Here is a 16257-nt window from a genome sequence, read left to right on the forward strand (position 1 = left end):
GACTCAGGTCAATAAATTCTCCTGTTACATCTTGAAGATCTACTTTCTAGCGTTTAGAGGATTTGGTCTTGCTGCTCACATTTCCTTTGCCCAAGATGTTCCTCCCTAGGGAATGTCTACCTTCTCCTCCAGCCTGAATGAGGTAGATGGGCGGGATAAATGCTGTATTACTCCAGCCTTTCATTCATTAGGCACCTGTGTATTGAGCATCAGCATATGGCAGCAGGGTCTGTGGATCTGGAGATGAACAACAGAGGCTCTGTCCTGAGTAGCTCAAAGTCCTGGGGAGGTAGCATCAATGTGGCTCTTGGTATATGCACACTCACACATATTTTTCAATAGATGCATATATAATGATTTATGTTTATAAAATTCACACGTATCATATGTAAAATGATTTGAAGTAGTACTGCAGAAAGTATGGTACACTGGGAAAGCATAGGCTAGAGTCATAATAAAATGAGTTTAGAATTACTATTAAAGTCAAACATCTGCCTGGGCAAGTTACTGTTGGAATCTCCATTTTCTCTCCGGGAAATGGGGGTGGTTGGGAGAATCAATGAATTGAAGCTTGCAACAGGCTGACCAGGGGTCGGCACTCATTCCTTTTGTGTGTATGTAGCATTGCCCCAAGGACCCTGCAAAGTAAGTCATCTTAGGGATGAGATTCATGCGTGTTCCTTGGAATTCTCCTGAGGTCAGCCTAGTGCCATACATGGAGCAGAATGATTGCTTATGGAACATTTTAGAGAGCCTGCTACCTATCCAGCATTGCGCTGGGACCTTCTGGCCAGAGTGTTCTCAAGTTGGTTAGGAAGCGAAGATTGATATCTGCATAGATTTGGAATAAGTGACTTTTTCTTTGTGGTTGAAGATTGAAGATGAACTTATGCTGGCACCAGGATTTGCAGTCCCACCCTTCCTGGATTATTCAGGCTACCACCAGTACATCGAGGAAATGCTTCCTCCAGAAAGCCCTGCGCTGTACGGCCTCCACCCAAATGCTGAAATAGAATTCCTGACAGTGACATCCAACACTCTCTTCAGAACTTTGCTGGAGATGCAGCCCAAGAATGCACTGAGCAGTGAGGAACTAGGGCAGTCTACAGAAGAAAAGGTAGGGAGTCTTTCTTTTCTTTCTATTGAGGTATAACTTACAAGGGTGCTTCAAAAATTCATGGAAAGATTTGTATTATCTTTTAATTCCATTTCCACAAGCTTTTTGAAGTACCTTTGTATATACACTGAAGAGTACTAATCTTAAGCGTACAATTCAATGAAATTTTACCTATGTATATACCCACATAACCACCACCTAGATCAAAATACAGCACATTTCCAACACTCCAGAACGATTCTCACCTCCCTTCCCAGTCAGGGAACCTCTTCATCCCCCAAAGGTAACCACTATCCCTCTATTGCCATAGATCAGCTTTGCCTGTTTTTGAACTTCAAATATATGGAATCCTATAGAATGTTCTAATTTATGTCTGTCTTTCACTCCACATTACATTGTGAGATTCATCAATGTTGTTGTCTGTACCAGTGGTTCACTTTTCTTTAGTGTTCTATTATATGAATATACAATTCTCTGTCTGTTCTACTGTGGATGGACATTCTGGTTGTGTCTAGTTTTTCACTTTTATGAATATCACAGCCATAAACATTCTTATAGTCTGTTGTCAATAAATAAAACTCTCAAAGGTATCCATCCACTTCTCTATACCCAGGAGTGGGATTGCTGGATCATAGGGTATAATGTTTAACTTGAATGGTACTCCCTGTTTCCTAAAATGGTTGTACCAATTACACTCCCACCAGCAGTGCGTGAGAATTCCAGCTGCTGTACCTACTCGTGATTTTGTTAGGGGAAATAGTATCTCATTGTGACTTTAACTTTGCATTCCTCAGTTGAGGAATAACGTTGAGCATCTTTTCATATGCGTAAGACCATTTGGATATTCTCGTGTGAAGCACCTTTCCCAGTTTTTGTCCAATTTATAATTGAGCTGTCAGTCTTTCTTAATTGATTTATAAGAACGCTTTATTCTGGATGTGTGTCCTTTTTCAGATATATGTACTACGAATATCTTCTCCAAATCTGTGGCTTGCTTTTCACTCTCTCAATGATTTTGGTTCTGTCATTTTGTTATGGTGTCTCTTTTATGTTGTCTTAGGAGACTGGCATTACTATTAAGTTATTGCCCTAAAATGATGGAGGTGAGAAATGATGGTCATATTTTATAACATTTAGATTAAAATCTTCTCTTTAATTTAAAATCTGAAATTAACTCCCCCCCCAATAAATTAGCCCTTATCTCTCTCTCAAAATTATTAGTCAGGATTTGACTGACTAGCATGCAGGTTGTTGGAACCCACTAAACATCAGATTTAATTATAGTAAGGACCCAGGAACTGTCCATCTTATATCCTGAAATTTTCCAATTATTTTTTGAAATCAGGCCATTCGTTGAGAACTCATAATTTAGAAGCTGTAGAATTTGTTCTAGCATGTTTTATGCTATGTACTAACGTCATCTCTTTTAGAACGTTACCTTTTTAAAAAGATGATGCACAGTGAAAAAATGCATCCACGTGGGGGAAAGCTATAGTGTTAACAGAAGCAGAGAGTAGGATGGTCTGCACCTGCTTTTTGTGCGTCCATCTCTCCAAGGAAGTTGATCCTTAAACCAGAAAATTCAGAGCAAATGAATTAAAGATGGGGCAAACAGATTGTAACAATCATTTACTGGGTGCTTACTACAAAAAGTGCTCACAGATATGCCATTTAGCCCTCAATAGCTATCAGGATCCCTAGCTCAGAGATAAGCTTAGATGACTTGCCAAGGCCAGACAGCTAGAAAGGGCTAATGAAGGAAACCAGATTTCTTTAACCTGACTTCTGTGGTACTGTTTCATACTGTCTAGGGCTGCTGTAAATGAGTTTAAGATTTCAGGACCTGACAAATTACCTGCCAGAGTGCTAAAGCAACTTGCAAGCATGATGTGAGAACCACAGACAGTAATCTGAGAAATCAAGGAAAGAGGGAAAGCTGCCTGAGGTTACAGACAGGCAGTACTTTTCAATCTCTTGATATTTATTGGTTTTTCCCAGCTTAGTGAAACTGCATAGATAGAATATGCACATCTGTGTACTATGTGCATCTTCAGTGTATAAATCTTTCATTTTTCCAGGGCAACAACTATAGAAGATCTAGGATTCCTTGTTACTAAAAATGTTGATCTAAATTGCTCCACGAACTTTATAATGCACTGGTTGGGAGGGCAGCATTACATGAAGTCACTGGCATTAGCTCATCCTTAAAAGGCCTTTTTGGTTCATATGACTTTTCAAAAAATTTTTTTAAATTAGCAGATTACAAAATACAGTACCCAAATGATGGGGTCCTACTTCCTCTGATCATATTTTTACATACAAATGACACATAGTTGATGACGGTTTTTACACTTCTTAAATGCTAACAGTGAATAAACTGAAAACAAACAGCAGTTTGGGATTTGGGGACCTAACAGAGGGGAAGTGGCTGGCATTGATGCAGAAGTAGCTGAGCGAGTTGGCACTCCCATTTTGCCCACCTCCTGGAAGTAGTAGGCATCTTTTAAGTACATTTATGGGCATCTTTGGGAGTTATATGATATATTCTAGAACTTCAAAACGTAGACAATATTGTCACCATGACCAAAATTGAAATAAAAAGGAACTAAATCTCTGTGTGTGTGTTAACGATTTAAGGTTAAGAACGTCTTGGAAGACATTTTGGAGAAACTTCCAGAAGAATTCAACATGGCAGAGATAATGCAAAAAAACCCAAATAGAAGCCCCTACGTTCTTGTTTGCTTCCAAGAATGTGAGAGGATGAATATTCTCATTCAGGAAATCCGCGTATCACTTCAACAATTAGACCTTGGTTTGAAGGTAAGTTTAAAATGGGACTGAAGCAGGCTTCCCCACACTGGATGATATTCACTGTGTGGCCTTTTTTCCCCATGCAAGGGGGAGTTGACGTTATCTCCTGATGTGGAAGCCCAGCAGTCCGCGTTGAGTTATAACACGGTACCAGACGCTTGGAGCAAACTGGCTTATGCATCTACTTACAGCCTAGCCCAGTGGTAAGCTGCTCTCTGATGGCTGCCACTGGCCCCCATCAGCCTCGGTGCTGGGTCAGTGTTCTGAATTATGCCTCCTAAGAGCTGTGAAGATTGTGCTTTGTGACTGTACCTGGCCTGTAACTGTGCAAACTCTACCACCAGTTTTATCTGTGTAGACTCTACCACCAATTTTGTTCCTTGGTCTATTCAAAGACAAAATTCAGTTAAAAGTCAGTGTTAGAGCAAGATTCAAATTCTGCCTCTTACTTAGTATTTGATCTTGGACAAAATACCTAATATCTTGCTGTCTCAATTTTTCATCTGAAAAATGCAGATAATAATAGAATTCCCTCAAATTGTTAGAAGATTTATTTATTTATTTAGATGCACAAATCAGGATCATTAGTATATCCAACATTGCATGATGTAATCATTTTTTGTGGTGGCCCTTAACCAGTCTCCCACTAACCTTCCTCCTCCTCCCCCTTTCTCACCTCTGATAGCCTCAGTTCTGTCCTCTCCTTTTGAAAGTTCAACGAAGTACTGTGATTGCTCTTTCTTTCTTTCTTTTCTCTGTTCATGGCCACAGATGGCAACTTAAGGTTGCCCTTGTGTCCTCTTACACCCTTATTTTCCAAGCCAGTAATTACTAATGCCATCTCACAGACAGCATTTTAAGGTTCGCGATATGGTATGCAGTAACCTAGACTGCCTTCAACATGGGGGCATGACTGCAGAGATACGTCACAAAGCAGAAACTCACAGATCACTGAAGGCCAGCCTCACCTCCAACTGCTCTTGGCCTTGGTGAACAATTCAGGAAGTTTCACAACTTTATCACTGGATTTTTGGTGCTGAGGTTCTCCATCCCTGCTTCCCTAAATCATTCGTCCAAGAACCAGCTCACTACCCTGGGCCTTAAACTGGAAGGTCCTATTAGAATCCCAAATGACCGCACATTGGTCCCCAGGCTCTCAAGTGTTGGCTGTGTAGGATGGGTAGACACAGGGGCAGGAGGCACAATGTGTGAATGCCACAGGTGGCAGCAAATCACCACAACAGGGAAGGATTTCTAATGCTGTAAATATCCCAAGTTGGGTATCTAGAGATGCACGATTTATATTTACAAGTTACGTTTCATGATTAACAACTCTGGACTTATTTCCACCATCTTTTGTGCTTTCTAATTTCTGTATTTTTCTTAGTTTCGTTTTCTTAAACAACCTTTTCTGATTTCTATCAGTTTAATGGTTTTCTTTATTCCATGTTTATCTCTGTACCATTCTTATTATTTTAGTTTTAGACCTTTTACATTATAACATACACACTCTTGATTTTTCTAACAGTGTAGAGCCAGCATTTTTTTTCTTTAGACCTTTCAACCACCTTCTGAACATCAACCTCCTTCAGGTCTGGAATTGTAGTTCAATCTTATTTTAAACCATGGTATTTTTGTTCAGTTTTGTTTGTAGCCAATAATTATCTTTGCATTAACAATAAACTGTATCAATTTCTTTGCTCATCCTTGCTTTTTGCATCTTGTCCTGGGCTCCCTTTTCTTTTTACCAAAGTAAAAAATGTATACTAGGGCTTTGAGGGCAGGGGATGGTAAATCATATTCTATGTCCTAACTGTCTTCACTGTGCTCTCTTGACTGATAGTTTACTTATATGTAGAATTCCAGGACACAAGGATTATTTCTTTTCTGGACTTCAGTGTTCTAACTCCACTATTTTCTAGAATAGATTGTAGATACCTTCACAAGTAACATTTTTAAGATTTCTCTCTTTACACTTGATGTTCTACAATTTAACTACTGTATTTACGTTTGGATTTTTAAAAATGTATCCCACTTGGTACTGTGTGCTGTTTTAAATGCTCATCCATCCATAGTTTCCATTCTGAAAAATTCTTAGCCCTTATTTCTCTAAATATGGCCTTCCCCTCATTCTCATTATCTGTATTTATCTACCTGACTTCTTATATTTTCAGTCTGTCTTTCTCTGCTATATTCTGGTTGATTTAATCGGTTCTGGGTGATCTTCAACTGCCTCCAGTCTGGGTTTTGCTTTTTTTTTTTTTTTTTTTTTTTTTGCTTGATTTTTAAAATTTTATCGTTCATAATTTTCTGTTCCAAGTTGTTTATATTTTTGGAGGGGAGAGAGGTGTCTGACCTAGTTTTGTAATTTCCTGTTTTTGCTTTTATGACCATTCTTTTTCTGAGGAGTTTAAACATACTTATAAATTCATGAGTCCTTTTTTTTTTTTTTGAGATTACCCTATTTTTATGTCCTTACCTAGGTTATAAACCTTCCTTTTTGTTGGATTTGCTAGTGGTTTTTCATGCAATATAGTCTGCTGTCCTTACACCTGAATGATAGTTTAGCTGGTTATAAAAAAAATTCACACTCAGCTGGAGGACTCTGTAGGCATCACTCTGTTCTCTTGTCAGATGCTGCTGTGGAGATGTCTAAGGCTAGCATAATTGTTTTCCCTTTATAAATGGCTTTATGTCTTTCCCTGGCCACACAGGGGATTCTTTATCTTTACAGTCCATATTATGTTTGATACACCTTGGCAATGATATACAGTGCCAAATTTTCTTGGAACAGGATATATGCCCTTGATTATACAAATTTGTAATTTAGAAAAACTCAGATTATCTAGAATTAGGTTATTAAATATTCATTGTTTAATTTCAGCTTTCATCTTATTTTCACTCTAACCCTTTTGTTTCCATCTCATTTGCCTTTATTATTCTCCCTTACACTACACTTCACTTTTTGCTTTCATTCCTGTAATTGTTTTTTCTACTTCACCCCCGAGATCTTCCAACTTAATTTCCTCACTTTGTCTTACCTCATACCAAATCATGATCCTGCTTAAACAAGCAATCAGTTGCCTGGCTGCAATGTTTTCCCTCATTGTGGCAACACTGTGAGGTAAGAATCTTTTCCTGCCCTGGCTTTTCCCAATCTTTGCCTTTTTTCTTTACATTATCTTTGCATAGAGCCTGTGCTGTTCCTTTTCATTATTTTCAAGTACGTTTTTCCTAATCCAGCTATTTGAAAGAATTTATTATGCAGTGGGGCACAGGCCCATGTTCTATGCTGGCAGGAATTTTCCTTGGTCTTACTCAAGTCTGAACGTACCATTCCGAGTCTTCGATTCTTTTCACAGCCAAGTCGGCCACATATCCCAGGCACACATTTTCTGCAGGGGTGGCTAGCGAGGCAATTCCTCGTTCAATGCAGCTTACTTTCTAGGTCCAAACCAAACAAGGTCCCAGAAAACTTCTGTGCTAGCCTGTGCAGCCCTCAGGCTGGAGGACTGCTCTGCTGGCTTTTATGTTGAACTGTCCCCTCAGTGCCCCGTCCCTTAGCCCTGCCCCTTTCCCCCACTCCTTTTAGCAGCCCTTACACCTACATTTCAAGGTTTCGTATTCCCTAACTTGATCAAAGATGTTCATTTTTCCTCAGCCTCTGTGAGCTGGCTTCCTCACTGGTAAACTGGATACTTCCTACCTTGCACAATCATGAGGATTACATGAGAAAACACATATATAAACAGCGGTTTCTCACACAGCAGACATGCAGTTGGTGGCAGGTTGTTTTCCTTAATAACCATTCCCTTCCCCTTTCAGGTAATCACCACAGGTGGGAAGACATGTGGCATGCTCTACTGCCTCTGCACATGCTGTTCCCTCTGCCTGTCACCCTTCCTGGCAACTCTTGCTCCTGTGACAGCCACTGCAGCCCTCCCCTCCCCTGTCCTCAGACGCAGGTGTTCTTTGCTGTGTGTTCCCACCATGCCCCATACATACCTCCATGTTGGCGCTCATCAGCCCAGATCATTCAGAGCTGACCTTAGTACATTCACCACAGAGCACTAGGAGGATCTAAATAAAATAGTTGCTGAATAAATGCAATTTTCCATATTCCCCAGTGTTTCTTGCTGCTAATGGTAAGAGCTACAGGTATAAAATTTCAACAGAAAATGTCGACAGACTAGTCCTTTAAAGGGACAGTGGCCTACACACCATCAGGCAAGGACTGTACAGGATGTCAGTAATAAACTTCTCCATCACCACCAGCCCTCCCCATCCACCACTCCACAATCTTACTGGAAGACATGTATTTACTAAAATGTAAGCTTGCTTTTTTCCTACCTTCCATTAACCAGGTTTAATGACCTTCTCCTGCGATGCCGAGAACTTGATACTTGGACACAAGACCTTGCCCTTCCAGCTGTGGTGTGGCTTTCTGGCTTTTTCAACCCACAGTCCTTCTTAACTGGTAAGGGCTGAGGCAGGGCAGTCCCTGATGCTGACAGGCCCACACCGCTTGCTTTCCCTATAGTGCAGTCTCTCTGCCCTGGCCACCAACCCACAAGCAGAAACCATTACAAAAAAGGAGTACAAGTGACCGTGGCACCCAGAGAGGAAATAAAGTTCCAGGCAGGCGAAGAGCAGCGGGAGCCCAGGACCAGCCAGAGTGAGGTGGGGTGTGGTGCACTCTGGCAAACCTTTTCTGTAAAGACCACATGGTCTCTGCCTCTGTAGAGCAAACATGACCATAGACAATACGTAAACAAGCACCTGTGGCTGTCCTAGTACAACTGTTTACAGGGACAGTGGCTTACCCTGAAGGCCTTCATTTGCCAGCCCCTACTCTAGTGCAGCCACACACAAATCCCAAAGAATCCCCAGGGCTGAAGACTGCCTCAGCTGACTGGTGGCTCCAGGGATCCTTATGTACAACTTTTTTTTCTTATTCAAGCCCTGTTCCTTTTCTTCCCAAAGCAATCATGCAGACCATGGCTCGAAAAAATGGATGGCCACTGGATAAAATATGCTTGACTGTTGACGTTACCAAAAAAACGAAGGAGGATTACAGTCATCCCCCACGGGAAGGCGCATACCTCCACGGGCTCTGGATGGAAGGTGGGACACCCTCAGGAGTAGTGTCAAGCCCTTCCTTGTTTGTCCCATGTCTCAGCATCGCTCACATATACAGTAACCTTATGCTAGTGGTTATTTACCTCATTTCCTTCTTTCTTTCTGACAACTTAAATGCCAGGATGTGTCCAATGTGAGCCAAATTTGGAGGCTCATGGGGTTATGGCTGTCACTTAAATTCTGCACTTACCTGGTGTTAATGCCACAAGACAACTTAAGACCTATACTGAATTCATGTTATTTTTCAATGTAATTGATTCAGAATCTTTCTTCTACTTTTTAAAAACTGTCAGAAAATTCACTCTAGAATTTTATTACAAGACTTCTCCAAGCCTTTAAAATGCCATTTCACATGTGAATTTCTAGGGGGGATAGAGTATTTTTCAAATTTACTTGGCCATGTGTTTCTTTGTAGGACTTTTAGTCCCTATCAAGATGCTCCTTTTTCAATTTAAAGCAAGTGCCCCAAGTTCAGATGTTTAAAGCCTGGGTTGATGGAAACAAGGAGCCTGAACTTGGTGTAAGAAAATAAGGCACGGTGGAGAGGGAGTGTGGTGAACTGGAGACTTTTGTGTGCTTTGATGAGTCTGAATTCTTCTAGAATCTTATTCCATACCAAAGCTTAGTTGTTAAGCCTGGAAGCAATAACCTTTGCTTACTATGTGTAAAAGTGGCCCCTCAGCAGCAGGTATATTAACTTCTCTCTTAGATCTCAGTCACGGGCCAGCTCGGTAAGGATGCTACTGACAAGCAAAGAGGTGACAAAACTGGAATGTTTATTGTGCCAAACAATTAGATGATCACTACCAACATGCCACACAGTTGCAACCATTGATTTCTGCCATAGGTGCCAGATGGGACACCCAGTCAGGAACAATCGCTGATGCCCGCCTCAAGGAGTTGACATCCATGATGCCAGTCATCTTTGCAAAAGCCATACCCATGGATAGACAAGAAACCAAACACACCTATGAGTGCCCCGTGTACAAAACCAAAATGAGAGGCCCCAATTACGTGTGGACATTCAGGCTGAAGAGCAAAGAGAAGACTGCAAAATGGGTTCTGGCAGGCGTTGCCCTGCTGCTGGAGGCGTGAGGTGGCCTTCATGCTGGGACTTGCATTCCTCCAGCTTAATGTAACTTTTTAGCAACTTACAGATATGTTCAATTTTTTAAACACTATGCTTAAAAGTAGAGACAGGGAAGAGAAAGAAGCAAATGTAAAAAAGAATCTATGTTCATTGATTCTAGCTTTCCCTAGTACCCCCTTAGAAACCCCTCAACACAAAACAGTACAGCCGTTCTCACAGTTCCATCACTGAACATACAAAATCTCAAAAACAATGCAGCTGCAAAGGGGATTTAGTTCTTATAGATATCAAACAGCAAAATCTTTTTAAATTAAAAATTAGCCCTTAAATTCTTTCCGAACATAGAAGCAGCAGGACCCAGGCAAGTCCTGAAGGCAGAGACACAGACAGTCCTGTAGGCTCTAAGACTTCCAGTGTGTAACACGATGGTTCACTTGTGCTCGGTCAAGTTTTAACAAAAATAAAACTCTAGTCCTCTCAAGTTCTGTGATTAATTGCACTTTGTAATTTAGGGGAACGTTCTTCGGTATACACCTCCAATGACCCAGAGTAGGTTCAACTATGTGGTTTGAACTATGGTCTCTCATAACAAGGCAAACTAAAGGGTATTTAACGCCTGTAAAAACTTGGCCTACAATTACTATATGTTTGGAAGTAAAAGATTGCAAAAGCAAAAAGGCAACATAGATAATTACACAGTGTCAAAGGAAAGAGTTGCTTATATAATGTCTGTCTTCTCTGTAACTTACCTGAACTTTATCTACGCCCCATTTAAATTGTTTTTTAATCAGCAGATATTTTTAACAATTCAATATACAAACAGGTCTGTGTATACATGTACACATACAGATTCCTCTGCTGTCTTCCTGAGAAATCTTTTTAAGCATATAAACCATCTTTTTTAAAAAAAATAGTATTTAGAAACTAAACTCTGCAAAGAATTTCTGCATAAAAACCCAACTGTATGAAATCTTAGGCACAAACAGTACGCATGTCTCGTTGGAGTACTCTATAGTGAGCTGGTTGGTTCTTTTTTCTCTTAATTATCTTCTACCAGCTGCTTTTGTAGGCTGAGAAAAAGATGAGAAATGTTTGATAAGTTAATCAGTTAATCGGACAAGGCAAACGCGAAGCAGCCTTCTAGGCGAGGGAGATTTAACAACTCCCTGAAAGTACAAAGCCAGAACCTGGTCTCCTGAGGCTCAAGTCCTGACTCCTCGTCCCTGCATACAGTATGCCCCAAGTGTGACTAGCCTCCCTCCCCCATCCCAAATTGTGCTCCAGAGTTGGTTATGTACATGAACGTGGTAGCCTACAACTCTGCATCCTCGTTGTAAAGTCTCTGCTCATTAGGGTTAGGGCTGCGCCTACCTCTTTGCAGTGCCCCTCAGCCTGCCTATGCTTTCCATTGCAGTTTTATACAAGGGGAAATTCTGGTTAGAGGCAACCCTGCCTACCTAGAGGGTCTCCCATGAGGGGCCGGGGCTCGCAGCCTCCATTTTAAAATTGCTAGAGACTCACCTCTCCAGATATTCCTTAACGTTATCATAACCATAAAACTTGGCCAGATGAATGAGGATGCCTGTGGCACAGCGGCCATCCCGCCTCCTACAGTAGCTGCAGTTGCAGATCCCACGGCAGGGAGGACACACCCAATCCTGAGAGAGATGACAGGAGAGATTTCTCCATTATCTCCAGGCTCTAGTAAGATGTAGAATTCTGATCCAGCCTGGCCTCTCCACCAGTCTTTAATCACATGGTGTCTTTCGGTCTATGTCACAGGTGGTCCTCACGGTGGGCGAAGGGTCATCCAGAGCATCGCCTCCTTCCTCATGTTTCAGAGAGGCCCAGAAAGGGCAACCACCCCACACCACACACACAGGAACACTGAAAAATGCTGGCCTTAGACAAGACCAGCTATGTAATTAACAGGGCCCCCTGTTCCAAAATTATGGAGAATTTCAAGAGCATTAAGCCAAGTACGGGGGGCCCTGTGTAAGTACATAGGGCATACACCCAGGAAGCTGGCCTTGGTGTTAGGAGCACAGGATTTCCAAAAGATCAAGGTATGAATTCTAGCTCTCCTAATTGTGTTTGTTGTTAAGCTGCTTAACCTGAGCAGCAGTTTGTTTGTCTGTAAATTGGGGACAGTATATTTATCCCTATGACTGTTGCATAAGAGTCAGTGAAGTGTTGTTTAAGAGCATGGACTCTGGAGCCATACTACCCAAGTTCAAGGTCATACTCACTAACTATAATGCTATCATCTCATTTTACAGAGGGAACTGAGGCATAGAGAGGTTGTATACCTAGTTCACAAGATGAAAGGAATTAAGAATAACAAATAGAATAACTGCATTAACAGATGTGAGAGACACTTAGCACTGTGCTGGGCATGTAGAAAGTACTCTTTCCTGTGATATACCCACCTCCTAGCCTGGCCCAGCCCAAGAAAATCAAAGGTAAATCACTTTGCTGGAGGAAAGGCACAGGGATTAACTTGCACAAAACCAGACAGCTCTAAGAAAGTTTTGCTAACACAAACTCTTCTCCTATCCTATCCACTGGTCAGCTTGCTCCCTCCCTTTCCAGAAGGAAATCCTATTTTTTATGTCCCCTAGAGTCTTAAGATACAGAAAAAGGGGAAGGTGGTAGGGCTCTACAGAAACCAGAGCTCTACAGCTACTGGTCCTGAGTAAGGACCCAGGGATCCCCATCTTCAGCTTGCTTCCCCTTCGCCACTATGATTTGTAACAAAGGCAAACCCTGTTCCTACCGGGTCCAGCAGTGCTGATCTCACATCCTCCCCATAGCGATTCCGCAGGCATGGTCCACAGAACTGTCCTCGCACTCCGCCACAGCTCTGGTTCCGACACACTGTCTTGGTGTCGATGGTCTTCTGCCGACACTGATGGCACGTGTTACCCTAGCGGGGGAAGGCAATGAGCGGGTGAACATGGGGATTTATACTGTGACGCCCATGAGGCCAGAAGCTGCCATGTACATTACCAAGTGCACGAAGCACTACCTCTCTCCTAGAATCCAGCAGGATTGTTTCCCTAGTACAAACCATGGCATCAACTCAGCTCCAGCCTAGTGCTCAAGACCCAGATACCTTCAATGTAAAATCTCCTGGTTTAAAAATGTTGGCAATTAAAGACATTTTAATCCTACCTTAGGACAGTGTCCCATTAATAAAAAAAAAAAATGATGTACAACATACAGCCTCTCTCTAAATAACCACTTAGAAGGAATTTTAACCCATTTCCTACCAACCAAAGATACTCTGTCAAACTTTGTTTTCTATGGTTATATTACCCTCACCCCCAATACACTATCTTTTTCAATATTTAAACATACTATCTTTTTCAATATTTAAACATAAAACTATATAACAGTTTTAAAATACAGTAATTATATGTAACTATGCTCTTCCAATCTGTACTCCCACCTTCCCCCAGATTACATGCATCCCCAAGACAGACTTCTCCCCTGATGACAATTATGGCACTAAGCTGTCTTCCCCTTCCCAGTCACAGCACACCCTTGACTCTCCAAGTTAGAGCCTGCCTCAGCCCGTGGGGAGATGGCACCAAGGTGTAAGCCCGGATTATAGTTTAAAAACCAAGTAGAATTTCAAACACCAATGCCTTGGATTCCCAATAAGAATTACAACTACACAAATTATTCATAATATATCATTTACCAGAACTTTATCATAGATTTTATCTCGAACAGTTATGGCAACATTTTCTAAGTCCTCTTCGGTAATATCCTCCACTGGCCGAAAAGAAGATATACGGTGACGTCGTCTATAACCCTGGCATTTCCCCTGCAAAATGAACAAAAGCGAAATCTAGAATAAGATATTTTGACTGGTTAAAAAAAAAAAAACATAAAAATTTCCAGCTCTCAGAGATCTAGCACCATTCATATTAACCATATCCCTCTTTTGGAATCATTTCATTCATTTAGTCATTTACTGAGCACCTTCTCAGCAAGGCGATACAACAATAAATGAGAAATGCGGAGGTTCTTTTGGTTTCTGCTGTACACTGTGGGGACAGGGAAGTAAACAACATGAACCACACTGAACAGCCAAACCTGCCAACGGGAACAGGGTCTAAAGTTTCTCCCTCTAGACTGAAGCACCTGAAACGCCTCATTCCTGAAATGGAAAGGCAAGGAGGCATCACTTTACTTTCCCACATGCAAAGCCACAAAACTGAATGGAGCCACTACCAGGCCATTTTTGCCTCTACTGGAGATCAAGTTGGGTCATAGGTTAAAGGACTCTCTCTATGACCTACACCTTACACCAGGGGTTCTTCTCAAAGTGTGGGCCCAGGGGCCTTGGCATCACCTGGGAACTTGGTAGAAACGCAAGTGCTCTGCTGCTGTGAGCCTACCAAGTCAGAACCCTGCACTTTTAACTAGCCCTAGCGTAAATGATGCATGCTAACGTTTGAGGACCAGTGGCTTAGACTGGTTCTCAGTTTTTTTACAGTCAGAAAATACCCCACTAATTGTTTTCCTTCTTTTGAAACTGTAAAACTCTTCTGCAAATTTGGCAGCTGAGAAAGTGTAGTTCTCTAGAGCAAACTTCTCAGGAGGCCGCGCGCTCCGGGTGGGGTTCATGCGTCGTGTGATCTGTCCCTCTGAGAAGGCCCGTCTCACTGTTTTCTTCTTCTGAAATCAAGAGCACAGACTTATGCGACTGGATGCCCTCTTGAATAAAAGCCATCTGGCAACTGATCACTAAATATCAGTAATGGTATGAATAATTATAAGGAGTTCCACTTACAGAAGCTGAGGTCGGGGTTCGTACTGGGAAGAAATCTGGCATTGAGTTCAATTCTGCCAACAACTGAGCAAGCTGAAGTTGAGAACAAAAGAAAGGATCTTACATAAATGCTGCCAGGTCTAGGTCATCTAACATCTGTCACACTCTTCAAGTTTGCTTCCATGAAAACACTGACTAAAATACTTTATGTAGCCCTCAACAGTTATACTTTTAACCTCGCATGTAAAGATTTCATCTCCAGAGGTGAAATGCTGGTGTTATCATTCCTAGGAATAAACTTAATGCCCATTCCTCATAGATGGACAAGAGACACCATGAAAACAATCCTAGGATGACCAAGACCTGGAAGAATAAGGTTTGAATCCTGACTTGGAACAAATCATTTTTCACATATGAATCTCAAGTTTCAGCCTTTTCAAAAAAGAAAAGGCTCAACTAGATTATTCTGGTGGTTATTTAGAGCTCCAAAAATCTGATTCTTTAAATAGGTTAATTTCTCATCAATAATTGATGAAAATATTCCCAAATGAACACCTTATAACACCAAGTGATCAGCATTAATATGCCAATCAGAGAGCAGATTAGGATTCTTTTAGTTTTAGACTTAAACAATTATATGGGTGTCACTCTAAAATCATGAAGAACATAGTCCTTACTTTAAAGATGCAGATGGATACAGTGTTGAAAATTTCCTTTAGCCAAGCACAAATGTCTTAAGAAAATGAAAAGCCTATTTTCAGTGATTTTTATCTTAAGTAACTTATTAGACATGTAAAACTGCATATACAATATCATTACATTATGCTTTTTTAAGGAAAATATTAAAGAAAAAGGTAAACCAAAGGGCTAAAAGTGACTATGAGTGGTGGATGTAAAAAAAATCCTGTATACACAAAATTACAAAGCAAACAGTGATTCTCAACAATGATCAGATTAACAGTTACTGACCACGTACAGAAAAAACAAATACACATAATAAAGATTTCACCTTGCTCCATTAATTATTCTAATAAAGATGTTTTAAAGTGAATTAAAATTCACTTTGAGGTTGTTTCAATTCTTAGAACTATTCCATTCCTTCAGATGGTGACTCAAAACAGCAAGAGTGGTTTCTAAGTGAAAAGCCACAGGCCTGATCTGCACATTGCCAACTCTTGAGTGGGCTTAGCGACATCCTGTTTCCTCTTTGCTGGGGACAGGCCAGGTATTCAGCCCTTCTCATCCCCAATACCACTACAGATTTAGAACTTAATTTGATACACATTAAGCAGCCTTAGTTCATGGCACCCTGTAGGG

The 16257-nt window shown here is 41.2% G+C and overlaps 2 protein-coding genes across 4 annotated transcripts in view; one reads left to right on the forward strand and one right to left on the reverse strand.

Annotated features, from left to right (window-relative positions):
* DNAH11 (dynein axonemal heavy chain 11) overlaps positions 1 to 10162 on the forward strand; it is a 315191-nt gene extending 305029 nt beyond the window's left edge. Inside the window, exons 77-82 of the mRNA XM_063101058.1 lie at positions 875 to 1117; positions 3755 to 3937; positions 4016 to 4131; positions 8293 to 8405; positions 8912 to 9052; positions 9915 to 10162. Coding sequence (XP_062957128.1) covers positions 875 to 1117; positions 3755 to 3937; positions 4016 to 4131; positions 8293 to 8405; positions 8912 to 9052; positions 9915 to 10162 — 1044 coding nt within the window. The remainder of the gene's footprint in view (positions 1 to 874; positions 1118 to 3754; positions 3938 to 4015; positions 4132 to 8292; positions 8406 to 8911; positions 9053 to 9914) is intronic.
* CDCA7L (cell division cycle associated 7 like) overlaps positions 9823 to 16257 on the reverse strand; it is a 47883-nt gene continuing 41448 nt past the window's right edge. For 2 of the 3 annotated variants that reach the window (XM_063098621.1, XM_063098620.1), the window contains exons 5-10: positions 14962 to 15033; positions 14676 to 14846; positions 13864 to 13989; positions 12934 to 13083; positions 11679 to 11815; positions 9823 to 11227 (exon numbers count right to left, since the gene is read on the reverse strand). In XM_063098621.1, the coding sequence (XP_062954691.1) occupies positions 11197 to 11227; positions 11679 to 11815; positions 12934 to 13083; positions 13864 to 13989; positions 14676 to 14846; positions 14962 to 15033 (687 nt within the window). In that variant the 3' untranslated portion in view covers positions 9823 to 11196. The remainder of the gene's footprint in view (positions 11228 to 11678; positions 11816 to 12933; positions 13084 to 13863; positions 13990 to 14675; positions 14847 to 14961; positions 15034 to 16257) is intronic. The other variant, XM_063098622.1, reaches the window with a different exon arrangement.

This window comes from Cynocephalus volans, chromosome 6 (assembly GCF_027409185.1).
Source record: "Cynocephalus volans isolate mCynVol1 chromosome 6, mCynVol1.pri, whole genome shotgun sequence".
NCBI lineage: Eukaryota > Metazoa > Chordata > Mammalia > Dermoptera > Cynocephalidae > Cynocephalus > Cynocephalus volans.